The sequence below is a fragment of the Eschrichtius robustus genome, chromosome 10, assembly GCF_028021215.1.
Source record: "Eschrichtius robustus isolate mEscRob2 chromosome 10, mEscRob2.pri, whole genome shotgun sequence".
NCBI lineage: Eukaryota > Metazoa > Chordata > Mammalia > Artiodactyla > Eschrichtiidae > Eschrichtius > Eschrichtius robustus.
In genome coordinates this window covers 81,435,988-81,451,624 of record NC_090833.1, presented here as the reverse complement: position 1 = coordinate 81,451,624, position 15,637 = coordinate 81,435,988, and the positions used below count along the sequence as shown (strand labels likewise).

General features: G+C 36.9%; 1 protein-coding gene across 3 annotated transcripts in view; it reads right to left on the bottom strand.

The window, feature by feature from the left end:
* UBAP1 (ubiquitin associated protein 1) overlaps nucleotides 1-15,637 on the bottom strand; it is a 62,646-nt gene that overhangs the window by 23,779 nt on the left and 23,230 nt on the right. For all 3 annotated transcript variants that reach the window (XM_068552098.1, XM_068552100.1, XM_068552099.1), the window contains one exon: nucleotides 5,595-5,635. In XM_068552098.1, the coding sequence (XP_068408199.1) occupies nucleotides 5,595-5,628 (34 nt within the window). In that variant the 5' untranslated portion in view covers nucleotides 5,629-5,635. Of the gene's footprint in view, nucleotides 1-5,594; nucleotides 5,636-15,637 lie in introns of those variants that run through there.

The window sequence follows — 15,637 nt, the reverse complement described above, 5'->3', positions numbered from 1 at the left end:
AGAGTGTTCTTCCTATGTTTTCCTCTAAGAGTTTTATAGTGTCCAGTCTTATATTTAGGTCTCTAATCCATTTTGAGTTTATTTTTGTGTATGGTGTTAGGGAGTATTCTAATTTCATTCTTTTACATGTAGCTGTCCAGTTTTCCCAGCACCACTTATTGAAGAGACTGTCTTTTCTCCATTGTATATCTTTGCCTCCTTTGTCATAGATTAGTTGACCATAGGTGCGTGGGTTAATCTCTGGGCTTTCTATCTTGTTCCATTGATCTATGTTTCTGTTTTTGTGCCAGTACCATATTGTCTTGATTACTGTAGCTTTGTAGTATAGTCTGAAGTCAGGGAGTCTGATTCCTCCAGCTCCATTTTTTTGCCTCAAGACTGCTTTGGCTATTCGGGGTCTTTTGTGTCTCCATACAAATTTTAAGATGATTTGTTCTAGCTCCGTAAAAAATGCCATTGGTAATTTGATAGGGATTGCATTGAATCTGTAGATTGCTTTGGGTAGTATACTCATTTTCACAATGTTGATTCTTCCAATCCAAGAACATGGTATATCTCTCCGTCTGTTGGTATCATCTTTAATTTCTTTCATCAGTGTCTTATAGTTTTCTGCATACAGGTCTTTTGTCTCCCTAGGTAGGTTTATTCCTAGGTATTTTATTCTTTTTGTTGCAATGGTAAATGGGAGTGTTTCCATAATTTCCCTTTCAGATTTTTCATCATTAGTGTATAGGAATGCAAGAGATTTCTGTGCATTAATTTTGTATCCTGCAACTTTACCATAGTCATTAATTAGCTCTAGCAGTTTTCTGGTGGCAGTTTTAGGATTCTCTATGTATAGTATCATGTCATCCGCAAACAGTGACAGTTTTACTTCTTCTTTTCCAATTTGTATTCCTTTTATTTCTTTTTCTTCTCTGATTGCCGTGGCTAGGACTTCCAGAACTATGTTGAATAATAGTGGTGAGAGTGGACATCCTTGTCTCGTTCCTGATCTTAGAGGAAATGCTTTCAGTTTTTCACCATTGAGAATGATGTTTGCTGTGGGTTTGTCATATATGGCCTTTATTATGTTGAGGTAGGTTCCCTCTATGCCCACTTTCTGGAGAGTTTTTATCAGAAATGGGTGTTGAATTTTGTCAAAAGCTTTTTCTGCATCTATTGAGATGATCATATGGTTTTTATTCTTCAATTTGTTAATATGGTGTATCACATTGATTGATTTGCGTATATTGAAGAATCCTTGCATCCCTGGGATAAATCCCACTTGATCGTGGTGTATGATCCTTTTAATGTGTTGTTGGATTCTGTTTGCTAGTATTTTGTTGAGGATTTTTGCATCTATATTCATCAGTGATATTGGTCTGTAATTTTCTTTTTTTGTAGTGTCTTTGTCTGGTTTTGGTATCAGGGTGATGGTGGCCTCATAGAATGAGTTTGGGAGTGTTCCTTCCTCTGCAATTTTTTGGAAGAGTTTGAGAAGGATGGGTGTTAGCTCTTCTCTAAATGTTGGATAGAATTCACCTGTGAAGCCATCTGGTCCTGGACTTTTGTTTGTTGGAAGATTTTTAATCACAGTTTCAATTTCATTACTTGTGATTGGTCTGTTCATATTTTCTATTTCTTCCTGATTCAGTCTTGGAAGGTTATACCTTTCTAAGAATTTGTCCATTTCTTCCAGGTTGTCCATTTTGTTGGCATAAAGTTGCTTGTAGTAGTCTCTTAGGATGCTTTGTATTTCTGCGGTGTCTGTTGAAACTTCTCCTTTTTCATTTCTGATTTTATTGATTTGAGTCCTCTCCCTCTTTTTCTTGATGAGTCTGGCTAATGGCTTATCAATTTTGTTTATCTTCTCAAAGAACCAACTTTTAGTTTTATTGATCTTTGCTATTGTTTTCTTTGTTTCTATTTCATTTATTTCTGCTCTGATCTTTATGATTTCTTTCCTTCTGCTAACTTTGGGTTTTGTTTGTTCTTCTTTCTCTAGTTTCTTTAGGTGTAAGGTTAGATTGTTTACTTGAGATTTTTCTTGTTTCTTTAGGTAGGCTTGTATAGCTATAAACTTCCCTCTTAGAACCGCTTTTGCTGCATCCCATAGGTTTTGGGTCGTCGTGTTTTCATTGTCATTTGTCTCTAGGTAGTTTTTTATTTCCTCTTTGATTTCTTCAGTGATCTCTTGGTTATTTAGTAACGTATTGTTTAGCCTCCATGTGTTTGTCTTTTTTACGTTTTTTTCCCTGTAATTCATTTCTAATCTCATAGCGTTGTGGTCAGAAAAGATGCTTGATATGATTTCAATTTTCTTAAATTTACTGAGGCTTGATTTGTGACCCAAGATGTGATCTATCCTGGAGAATGTTCCGTGCGCACTTGAGAAGAACGTGTAATCTGCTGTTTTTGGATGGAATGTCCTATATATATCAATTAAATCTATCTGGTCTATTGTGTCATTTAAAGCTTCTGTTTCCTTATTTATTTTCATTTTGGATGATCTGTCCATTGGTGTAAGTGAAGTGTTAAAGTCCCCCACTATTATTGTGTTACTGTCGATTTCCTCTTTTATAGCTGTTAGCAGTTGCCTTATGTATTGAGGTGCTCCTATGTTGGGTGCATATATATTTATAATTGTTATATCTTCTTCTTGGATTGATCCCTGGATCATTATGTAGTGTCCCTCCTTGTCTCTTGTAACATTCTTTATTTTAAAGTCTATTTTATCTGATATGAGTATAGCTACTCCAGCTTTCTTTTGATTTCCATTTGCATGGAATATCTTTTTCCATCCCCTCACTTTCAGTCTGTATGTGTCCCTAGGTCTAAAGTGGGTCTCTTGTAGACAGCATATATATGGGTCTTGTTTTTGTATCCATTCAGCCAGTCTATGTCTTTTGGTTGGGGCATTTAATCCATTCACGTTTAAGGTAATTATCGATATGTATGTTCCTATGACCATTTTCTTAATTGTTTTAGGTTTGTTTTTGTAGGTCCTTTTCTTCTCTTGTGTTTCCCACTTAGAGAAGTTCCTTTAGCATTTGTTGTAGAGCTGGTTTGGTGGTGCTGAATTCTCGTAGCTTTTGCTTGTCTGTAAAGCTTTTGATTTCTCCATCAAATGTAAATGAGATCCTTGCCGGGTAGAGTAATCTTGGTTGTAGGTTCTTCCCTTTCATCACTTTAAGTATATCATGCCACTCCCTTCTGGCTTGCAGAGTTTCTGCTGAGAAATCAGCTGTTAACCTTATGGGAGTTCCCTTGTATGTTATTTGTCGTTTTTCCCTTGCTGCTTTCAATAATTTTTCTTTGTGTTTAATTTTTGCCACTTTGATTACTATGTGTCTCGGCGTGTTTCTCCTTGGGTTTATTCTGTATGGGACTCTCTGCGCTTCCTGGACTTGGGTGGCTATTTCCTTTCCCATGTTAGGGAAGTTTTCGACTATAATCTCTTCAAATATTTTCTCTGGTCCTTTCTCTCTCTCTTCTCCTTCTGGGACCCCTATAATGCGAATGTTGTTGCGTTTAATGTTGTCCCAGAGGTCTCTTAGGCTGTCTTCATTTCTTTTCATTCTTTTTTCTTTAGTCTGTTCCGCAGCAGTGAATTCCACCATTCTGTCTTCCAGGTCACTTATCCGTTCTTCTGCCTCAGTTATTCTGCTATTGATTCCTTCTAGTGTAGTTTTCATTTCAGTTATTGTATTGGTCATCTCTGTTTGTTTGTTCTTTAATTCTTCTAGGTCTTTGTTAATCATTTCTTGCATCTTCTCAATCTTTGCCTCCATTCTTATTCCGAGGTCCTGGATCATCTTCACTATCATTATTCTGAATTCTTTTTCTGGAAGGTTGCCTATCTCCACTTCATTTAGTTGTTTTTCTGGGGTTTTTTCTTGTTCCTTCATCTGGTACATAGCCCTCTGCCTTTTCATCGTCTCTATCTTTCTGTAACTGTGGTTTTTGGTCCACCGGCTGCAAGACTGTAGTTTTTCTTGCTTCTGTTGTCTGCCCTCTGGTGGTTGAGGCTATCTAAGAGGCTTGATGGGAGGCTCTGGTCTCCCTTTAATTTCTATTCCTTAAACTACATGATATCTAAAAATAAGATTCGTTATTCTAACAGCCCAACTAAAGCCACTGAAATTCAAGTAGGAGCTCAGCAAATTAAAGCAGAAGCAGCCAAAGAGAGAAAGAGAAAATCCTTCTCAAATTTTACTCAGGTAGAGCATTTCATTTAAACAATAAAATTTTGGTTAGGAATGTAAAGAGATGGAGGAAGTCCTAAAAAAATAAGTCATCATTGATCAGGTAACTTCAGAATTATAATCTTCTCTCTGGATTGTTGAGCTGGAACATATAAACTGGGGTCCAACTTATTTTAACTCCAATCAAAAAGGAGTTTCTAAAGATTCAAGATAGAAAACGTATCTTTTGAAGTAAGATTATAAATTTAATTTTTTCATTTTTGCTCTTTTCTCTCCCTAGGTCTTTCCTCTCTCCTTGGCTCTGTCCTCTCTTTTCCCTTGAGAAAGTGATCAGAGGCAACTACAGATCTGCCTCTCTATATCATTTGAATACTTTGAAAGAGCCCTGTAATAATCCTTAAACAACAAGAGATAGCTTACCTGAAGATCTGATGCCTGACAGGTTACACAGAATGCAAATTCCAGAGTCTGAATGACTTAATTCCAAAAGGATTTAACAAAACATACGTAAGCAATGTATGTAAGTATATGCACAGTGGCAGTTCAAAATATTAAAGCTGTTTTATAAAAATATACAAGCAAGTTAAAAACCAAGGAACTGCTGCACCACCCTGACTCAGAGAAGTGATATTATCAAGTAACCATTTGTAGATCAGAAGAGCGTAACAATACATGTTGCCACGCAGTCTAACAAATCATTCTTACAATGACATGATTTTTAAAATGGAAGGTTAGTTTTAAAACCCCTTTTAAAATAATCGTGTTGTCTGGATATTTCTGATGTTTAATTCTTATCTTTGTACGAAAAGAGGGTCTAATTTTAACTTCTTAGGCACCTCCATTCCTATCAAATGCAGATAATAAAAGTTTATTAATGTACTCCATTTTGGAAGGTCATATCTTAGAAAAAGATGATAAACTATTAGTTTCAAATGCAAAATTGTAATTACTACTACTGATACTTCTGTAATATATTGATCTGCTAATCATGTCTTATTTGTAGTAAATCATTTCTTTTTATGGGGGGAGAAAACCTAAACCAAAACATCATAAAACGTTAACTAAAGGCTTAGAATTTTTCACACCTGATGGAGAAGAGATGGACCAGAATAAGAAAAGGAATGGTAACTACTTCAAAATACTGCTGAAAAACAACCAAAATAGGCAGGCTCCCTATCCACCTCCAGCAGTTTGAAGTACAATAAATACAGAGATACTCTAAAGTTTATCCATTTGAACTTCACATTAAAGTTATGTGAAGTCCTATGGAATGAATATGCTACATTGTTGTACAACTTTATTTTCCTCAAGCCGCTCGTTTAAATAAACTAAAAGGGACACTTAATGTGATTTCAAATTCTCTGATCAGATCAAAACTTAAACCATGATATCTAACAGTCCACTTACCATGAAAATCTGCACCCAACTTCTTAGAAGCCATTTAGAACCTGAAAAACAAAGAAATATTTCTTAGGTGCATTATGCCTTGAGGGGATATAAACAAACCATTATAAGAAAATTGAGGACTTCCCTGGTTGCGCAGTGGTTAAGAACCCACCTGCCAATGCAGGGGATGCGGGTTCAACCCCTGGTCCGGGAAGATCGCACATGCTGCAGAGCAACTAAGCCTGTGCGCCACAACTACTGAGCCTGCGCTCTAGAGCCCACAAGTCACAACTATTGAGCTCGTGCAGCACAACTACTGAGCCCACGCACCACAACTACTGAAGCCCTCGCGCCTAGAGCCCGTGCTCCTCAACAAGAGAAGCCACTGCAATGAGAAGCCCGCGCACCACAATGAAGAGTAACCCCCACTCCTGCAACTAGAGAAAGCCCGCACGCAGCAACGAAGACCCAACGCAGCCAATCAATAAATAGCTTAAAAAAAGAAAGAAAGAAAATTGAGACTACAAGAAGAAACCAGAAGACTAAAAGGTTCCAGGACTGACATAACCCTCAAACTTCTCAGTCCCAAAGTCTCAAAAAAGAAAGCAGAAAGGGGGAGAAACCACTTTTCTAGAAAAAAAACATTTCTGAAATCTGCATGTTCTGGGGAAAAAAAACATTAGAACAGCAAACTGGCCATTGACCAATCTATACACAAACTGTCAAAAAAAATTACTAAACATTTATCTTCCTGATATAAGCTACTAATGTCAATATCTGTAGTTCTGTCAAGATTTTTTATATATCCCATTTTATTCAGTATGTAAATATAGACCTTTTACTGACAAATGTAACTGTAAGACTGACATTTCTGAATTAGGGAATCAATGACATACAACCTTTTGTACTGTTTTAATTTTGTATAAAATTTCAAAAAAGTGGAATTTCCTGGCAATCCAGTGGTTAGGACTCGGCACTTTCCCTGCCAGGGCGGTTTTAATCCCTGGTCAGGGAACTGAGACCCCACAAACCGTGTGGTGTGGCCAAAAAAAAAAAAAATTCCAAAACAGGAAGGAGGAAAAACCCATAAAACCAAACATCTAGCTTAGTATTATCTTTGCACTTTGCCCTTACATGAGTAGGTACAAAGTCCTTTTCTTGCACAGACAATCTGAGATCTTCAACCTAAAAGTTTATTTCCCTTGATATGATGTTTATACCTTTAACTAACCTAAGACGTAAGCATAATGAATATATGATATGGTCTCTACTAGCCTGTATTACCTACAGTACAATGCAAGGCATCATACTTAAAATGATCTACATTTTATTGCACTTCACTTTACTGTGCAAATTGAAGGTATGCTCAACCTTGCATTGAGCAAGTCTAAGGTCTAAGGCGCCATCTTTCCAACAGCATTTGCTCACCTTGTGTCTGTGTCACATTTAGGTAATTCCCAAGATATTTCAAACTTTTTCATTATAATTATATTTGTCATGGTGATCAATGACCTTCGATGTTACTATTATAACTGTTATGACTTTTTTAGCAATAACCTTTTAAATTTTTTTGGCTGCATCAGGTCTTAGTTGCAGCACGTGGGAAATTCGTTGTGGCACGTAGGCTTCTCTCTAGTTGTGGCTCATGGGCTCTGTAGTTGCGGCACACAAGCTCTTTAGCTGTGGCCCACGTGCTCGGTAGTTGTGGCCCTCGGGCTTAGTTGCCCACCCCGCCACCCAGCATGTGGGATCTTAGTCCCCCCACCAGGGATCAAATGCACATCCCCTGCATTGGAAGACAGATTCTTAACCACTGGACCAGGGAAGTCCCGTGCACATTGTTTTTTTAGATGATGTTATTATTGCACACTTAATAGACTATGGTATAGTGTAAACATAACTTCTACATGCACTGGGCAACCAAAAAACCTTGTGACTTGCTTTATTGCGATATTCGTTTTACTTCAGTGGTCTGGAACTGAACCCACAATATCTCCGAGGTATACCTGTTATGTTCCACTGTAAGTTTTTTTTAAAGAAGGAGAGTATATTGCACCTATCATGTGAAAATTATTCAAAATAATTAAATCTGTACAAGAGTTTAAGAAACTGACAAGTTGATTTTAAAATTTACATGTAAAGGCAAAGGAAACAGAATAGCCAAAACAATTCTGAAAAAGAACAAAGCTGGAGAACTTACCACCTAACTTCAAGACTTACTATTAGAGTAATTAAGACAATATGGAAATGGCATAAGTATATCACACAGACCAACAGAACAGAGTACAGAAATAGACCCATATGAAAAAAATGTCCCGAAGATGTACCGTAATGGCCAACCACTCAAGTGCTTTAGGCTGTACTTCACTGAGAAAAGAATTCAAACTGACCCAGACATGTGTAGATCAGAAGAGCTACGTGCTGTGAAGTATGGAACAAGTGGATTTTTTGTTCAAAATGAAATTAAAATAATGACAGTGGAAAAAAAAAAAAGAAATAGACCCATATGCATATAGTTAACTGATTTTCAACAAAGGTGCAAGGCAATTCAAAGGGGAAAGAACAGTCTTCTCAACAAATGATGCCAGACATTTGTATGCAAAAAATAAACCTCAATCCATACCTTGCACCATATATAAAAATTAACTCAGGGGGATGGGGAAATTATGGCTAAGAGATACAGGGTTTCTTTTTGGGGTGATGAAAATGTTCTAAATGTGATTATGGTGATGACTGCACAACTCTGTGAATATACTAAAAGCCACTGGATTGTACACTTTAAATGGGTGGACTGTATGTGATATGCTGATACACTACAACAACTTGGATGAATCTCAAATGCATTATGGTAAGTGAAAGAAGCCAAACTCAAAAGGTTACATACATATATGTACGGAATAGGATTCCATTTACAATATTCCAGAATTGGCAAAACTACAAGAACAAAAAAGTAATCTAGCTACTGGACACTAATAGTGGGGGAAGGAACTGACTATATAAAGGGGAATGTGGGAATTTTTTGAGGTTATTGAAACTTCTATATTTGATTGCACTAATGGTTACAGGACTATATGCATTTGTCACAAATCACAGAACTGAAAACAGGGTAAATTTTACTATACCTTCAAATTTTTAAAAAGTGTATATATATACCCATCACACTGAAATTAGATAGGATCACTGAATAACACTAATAATATTTTAAGCTACTCCACTAGGAGTAGAATAAAGTTTCATTTTTAAAGTGCCAAAATTCAAAACAACATATTATATAGCTGTACCAAATTCTATTAGTATGCTTTCTGCCTGATGACAAGGGTTTTCTACAGTGAAGTATGGTTTCTAACAATGGATTTCTTCCCAATTTAAAAGCAAAAAAAAAATTTTAAGTGCAAGTAAATCGGTTTATCTCTCTCTTAGCTTAGGTTCCTTTAGAAAGAAAGAATGAAACACAAGTTGAAAATTACAAATTCAATTAACATTATTTTAACACTATGTCTTTAACTGGTAAAATACCTTTTAAACTGCGCAAAGAGCAAGGCTAAAACAGTTTTTACAATGCAGTCACCATGGCTAGCAGGAACCAAATTTCTCTATGGGGTGATGAAAATGTTCTAAAACTGACTGTGGTGATAGTCCAAAAACTCTGTGAATATACTAAACACTACTGAATTGTATTCTTAAATGGTTGAATTGTATGAGATATGAATTATATCAATAAAGCTGTTACCAAAAAAAAAAGTAGCTCTGAATTTGATAAGGTATGCAAACTAAAGAATGATTATTTAGGTACAGAGGAAGGGAAAGAGAAAGATGAGTGACATTTTTTCACTTTCATAATGGCTATTATGAGTGAAATAAGTAATAATTTCAGTCATTGGTAAACGAGAAATTTATTCATTAATTTTTACAATCTGAAGGATAATAAATTAACTCTCTTTAGTGGGGGGAAGAAAGCAGCTACCAAACAAACAAAACAAACCACTTCCAATAGCCCATTCTTTTTTTTTTTTTTTTTAATTTTTTATTTATTTATTTATGGCTGTGTTGGGTCTTCGTTTCTGTGCGAGGGCTTTCTCCAGTTGCGGCAAGTGGGGACCACTCTTCATCGCGGTGCGCGGGCCTCCCACCATCGCGGCCTCTCTTGTTGCGGAGCACAGGCTCCAGACGCGCAGGCTCAGTAATTGTGGCTCACGGGCTTAGTTGCTCCGCGGCATGTGGGATCTTCCCAGACCAGGGCTCGAACCCGTGTCCCCTGCATTGGCAGGCAGATTCTCAACCACTGCGCCACCAGGGAAGCCCCAATAGCCCATTCTTGATTCTAACTTTGCCAAGGCCACTTCACAGAGGCATTTCCGTAGCTTATTTCACATCCCAACTTATCTGTCCTACATTGGTTAGAAAGTCATACTATAACAGTAGCAAGAGCATATATTTGTCCTGACGTCCAGTGACCCCACATTGTAGGTAGTGTAGGTGACCCCATATTAAGGCCTAATAGCCAGCAAATGTCATTCAAGTATAGTTTTAAGTGTCAACAGCGAACAATTACCATGCCATTTCCATTAGTCACAGAAAGTTACTGGTTAGTTAACTGCTATGGACTTAACCACAACATTGAGTAGAAGACAAAGCTTGTGCTCAACCCCTTTAAGGATAAAAAGTATTATGGAAAAAGTAAGCATTCACAGATTTTAAAAGAAACAAGCCATATTTTTTAATTTGTGAAAAGAAAAACATCGGAAGGAAATACATTAAACATATTTAAAGTGGCTGCCTCTAAGTGGTAGCACTGGGAGAATAATTCATAAAATTTTTCTACAGTTTCTGAACACTGTATGGCAAACAAGTATTAATTTTATAATTTCTTTAAAGCTTTACTTTAAAAGTTTCAGTTTTCCAGCATGATGTTGGGATGAAACATTCTGGCTGATATTCTACTAGTTAATGGAGAGTTAAAATTTTAAAGTATATGGATCATAAATTTTCAAAGAACCAACAAACCATACTGAAAATGATTTAACTTTCTTCTATGTACAGAAGACATTTCATAGACTCTTAGAGGCTTCAGTGTCATCATAATGTACATAAACCACAACAATACAGGGAGACTTTTAAACCCAGAAGCAAGATTCTTGGCAGCCTCAATCTTCCCACAGAGGCAAAGACCAGAAATGTATTTTTTCTAAATCTCTGTTGAAAGAAGCAGAATCTAAGCATCCAGCAATGAGACCTGGGAATATGCTCACAGACAGGTGCAGGAAATTAGTGTTTTCATCTCTGTGTTCCTAATATTTACTGATATTGTGGGATATCAGCTGTTTGAAGAAGCAGCTGTTTTTGAGAGGTAAATGGCTTGGGAGAGGCTCTGATTTCTTTTTTTTTTTTGAGGCTCTGATTTAATAAATAATTCTGTGAACAAGCTAACATCAGGAATGTTTTAAAGAAGTTCCACCAAATTTAAATGAATTTTTTTTCCCTCGAAGAGTTTTGAATTTTGTTTTTTTTACATAGCAGGTTATTAATTATTCATTTTATACATATTCGTGTATATATATCAATCAAATTTAAATGAATTTTTAATGGCTTCTTTAAAAAAGCCTCAACCAAAGAAAACCCACAGAAAGGGAGAAAATATTTGCAAATCATCTATCTGATAAGGGACTTGTATCTAGACTATACAAATAACTCTACAATTCAATAATAAAAGACATCCAATTAGAAAGTTGGGAAAAGAATCTGAATAGTCAATTCTCCAAAGAAGATACACAAATGACTAAGAAGCACATGAGATGTTTAACACATTTTTCACTAGTCAGGGAAATGCAAATCAGTAACTACACCCTACCCCATTAAAACATGCATATTGGGACTTCCCTGGTGGCACAGTGGTTAAGAATCCGCCTACCAATGCAGGGGACACGGGTTCAATCCCTGGTCCGGGAAGGTGCCACATGCTGAGGAGCAACTAAGCCAGTATGCCACAATTACTGAAGCCTGCACATCTAGAGCCCATGCTCCGCAACAAGAGAAGCCACCACAATGAGAAGCATGAGTACCACAGCGAAGAGTAGCCCCCACTCACCTCAACTAGAGAAAGCCCACGTGTAGCAACGAAGACCCAACATAACCAAAAATAAATAATAAAATTAAATTAAATTTAAAAAAGAAACGCATATTATCAGCAGCAAAGCAAAATTTCTCTTAAAGAAAGACTAATAGGGCTTCCCTGGTGGCGCAGTGGTTGAGAATCTGCCTGCTAATTCAGGGGACACAGGTTCGAGCCCTGGTCTGGGAAGATCCCACATGCTGCGGAGCAACTAGGCCCGTGAGCCACAACTACCGAGCCTGCAAGTCTGGAGCCTGTGCTCCGCAACAATAGAGGCCGCGATAGTGAAGAGGCCCGCGCACCGCGATGAAGGGTGGCCCCCACTTGCCGCAACTAGAGAAAGCCCTCGTACAGAAATGAAGACCCAACACAGCCAAAAATAAATATAAAAATAAATAAATAAATAAAAGATTACTAAAAAAAAAAAAAAAAAAAGAAAGACTAATAAATGAAAATTAAAACACATTACCCCTTATTACTAAAAAACAGGTGAAAATTCTTTAAAATTATGCCTCAGTAGAGCTGATAAAATGTAGATTATATAGGGGTTTTCTTTAAATATTAAAATAGTTCACTGAACACAACTCCTATTATATTTTCCACAAACCATAAGAATATGAGAAATCCATCCATATTTGGTCACTTAAAGATTTTTCTAATGTCTGCTATGCAGTAACACTTCACTACCTCTGAAGTATCAAAAGCATTTTAATAGCTACTTAGGGTCAACTTTTTTTTCCTGGAACATCTGAGCAAAATCAAGTGACTGTGTGTGTGTGTGTGTGTGTGTGTGTGTGTGAGAGATGTGTGTGTTTTGAGCTTCCACATAAACTTCCTATATTTAATTATAAATACTTATTTTATAATACTTTCCTATAATCTAAATGTTCAATCATGAAAATGATTAAATTATGGAAAATTCAGAAAATAGGTTGTGATGGCACGAAGAGTGTTCATTAAAAGCATATAAATGATGGGAAATAAGTATAAGTTTTAAAATGTTTTTACAAGTTGCTTTTACTAAGTAACAAATGTACCCAAAACAAGACTGAAAGCAACGTATTTGCCCCAAATGTAAAATTACAAATGCTCACATGAGAAAAAAATTCTTAAGCAATCATAAATTTCTGCTAAAATAAATATAAATGCTTCTATTAAAGGAAAAGTAGGAAGTAGAACTAACAATAACACACATTTTTAATTCATAAACTTTACACTAATAAAGTGTAGAACTCCCTGAAGCAACCAAGAATTAAAAGCAATGTTTTATTTTGCTGGTTCAGTGCCACTTTAGTTCAAATGCTACAGGAAGAAAACCGGAAAACTTAAAATTTTGAATCACTGATTAAAGACATCTAAGAACAAAGAGAGATGGGGAAATAGGTAACAAGGATAGAACTGCAGGGAGAGAAAGAGTTAGAATGCAAGAGGCAGAAGAGATAGAGTAAGGAATGAAAAAAGGGAAAGGTGAGGAGGGTAGGGGAAAGGAAGTAAGGGTAGGAGACCAGGAGAATGAAAACATATTAGCAAGGCCCAGGCAGCTTCGTAAGGGGAAGAGAAAGCCCAAGGGCATTTAATATTAATGTTCTAATTTTCTTTCTCCCCTTTCTCGTATCATCATTAAATTACACACTACAAACATCTTCCCAATACAAAACAGCAATTTAACAACTCAGGAAGCTATCCCAATCACACACAACAATGTGAGCTGTAACCAGGAATTTCCCAAGATGCAAATTAATCCTGGAAATTCTCCAATTTACAGAGAAAGATGGCTTTGGAAATCATCAAACTTCAAGTCTGAAAACCAAGTTAACACCCATACAACATATATATGAAAAAAATCACATGTGTAGGGAATTCCCTGGCATAGTCCAGTGGTTGGGACTCCGAGCTTTCACTGACAAGGGCGCAGGTTCAATCCCTGGTCAGGGAGCCAAGACCCCACAAGCCCTGTGGCACGGCCAAAGAAAAAGAAAAAAAAAAAAATCACACATGTAGATGCCATTAAAATGTCAATACTAGACTATACTATACTCATTGACAAAAAGCTTTCTTCTCTCTCAGGTCTCAAGAGACATTTTGGAGCCTCAGTTTCTTCATGGGTAAGATAAGGGTAGTAGACTGAATAATCAGCCAACTCTAAACATACCATAAATCTATAATGGTATAATAAAATGAAGGAAAAATATTCATGTTTCCAAATTAAATATTCAGTATTCAGTTTAAGTGATATCATTTACACAGTAACGTCTTGAAGATGTCTTTAGGGACATCCCTGGTGGTGCAGTGGTTAAGAATCTGCCTGCCGGGCTTCCCTGGTGGCGCAATGGTTAAGAATCCGCCTGCCAATGCAGGGGTCACGGGTTCGAGCCCTGGTCTGGGAAGATCCCACATGCCGCGGAGCAACTAGGCCCGTGAGCCACAACTACTGAGCTTGCGTGTCTGGAGCCTGTGCCCCGCAACAAGAGAGGCCGCGACAGTGAAAGGCCCGCGCACCGCGATGAAGAGTGGCCCCCGCTTGCCGCAACTAGAGAAAGCCCTCGCGCGAAATGAAGACCCAACACAGCCAAAAATAAATAAATAAAAAAATAAAATAAAATAAAATAAAATAAACTCCTACTCCCATTCCCATTAAAAAAAAAAAAAAAAAACAAAGAATCTGCCTGCCAATGCAGGGGACGAGGGTTCGATCCCTGGTCTGGGAAGATCCCACATGCCACAGAGCAAATAAGCCCGCAAGCCACAACTACTGAGCCCATGTGCCACAATTACTGAAGCCTGCGTTCCTAGAGCCCGTGCTTCGCGACAAGAGAAGCCACTGCAATGAGAAGCCCGCTTGCCGCAACTAGAGAAAACCCACGCGCAGCAACGAAGACCCAACGCAGCCAAAAATAAATAAATAAAACAAATTTATTTTATAAATAAATAAATTAATTAAATAAAGATGTCTTTACTGGCAAAATAAAAAGCTGGCAACCATATGTTAAACACCCTGCCATTTTGGAAAAGAGGGCAGTATATCTATGTGAATATGGAAACAAATAAGGATAAGACATAGTCTTATAATGGTGGTTATATCTGGGTGATGGGTTTACAGGTGAGGCTTTTCGTTTTTTCTTTTTATGCTATTTGCTTTCCAACTTTCCTATATTGAGAACATATCCACCAACTGACATACATACACATACTTTGTAATTAAGGGGAAAAAAATATAGTGAGCAACAGAGGGAAAACAAACCCCAGACACTGGTAAGAGAACTATTTTTTCTTATTTTTTTCCCCTTGCACTGTCTGCTAAAATGAGCAAATGCCACAATAGTGCTTTTCCAAAGAACCAGAACTATTAACAATTTATAGCCTGTCATGTAGGTTGTGTTTCAAACTGACGCTGGAATTTTCAGTAGCTGTGGGAAAAATGATGTAAAACACAGAAAAGATGTACAATATTGCAGTGGTTTTTTTTTTTTTAACTGTTAGTGCATTATTGCACTGAGCATAGTAAATATCTGTGATAGACTGAATATTAGTTCTAATCTTACTTTTGACTTTGGGAACCCAAAATAAAGGAAGTGATGTTTTCATGTTAAAACAAAACAAAACAAAAAAAGAATCAACATAGTATGTAACTAGTAAAAGGTCGTAATCTCAGAGACAGAAAAAAGAATAAATTGGAGGTTTCTAGACCACTAAGAATAACTGAAAACACACAAATGGTTCTAGGTAACAGACTTCATGGAAGTGTAATAGGTGTTCTACTATACTGACAATAAAGAATGCAATCCATGATGAAGAGCAGAATATACCTTTTTAAGTACCCACAGAACACTTTACAAAAAACTGAGTAATTATTAGGCCACAAAGAAAATTCCAATGAATTTCAAAAATCAACAGTAGCACAGCCAATAGTCAAAAGGCAAAAAATTATAATGTAATTACATCAGAAAACAAAAAA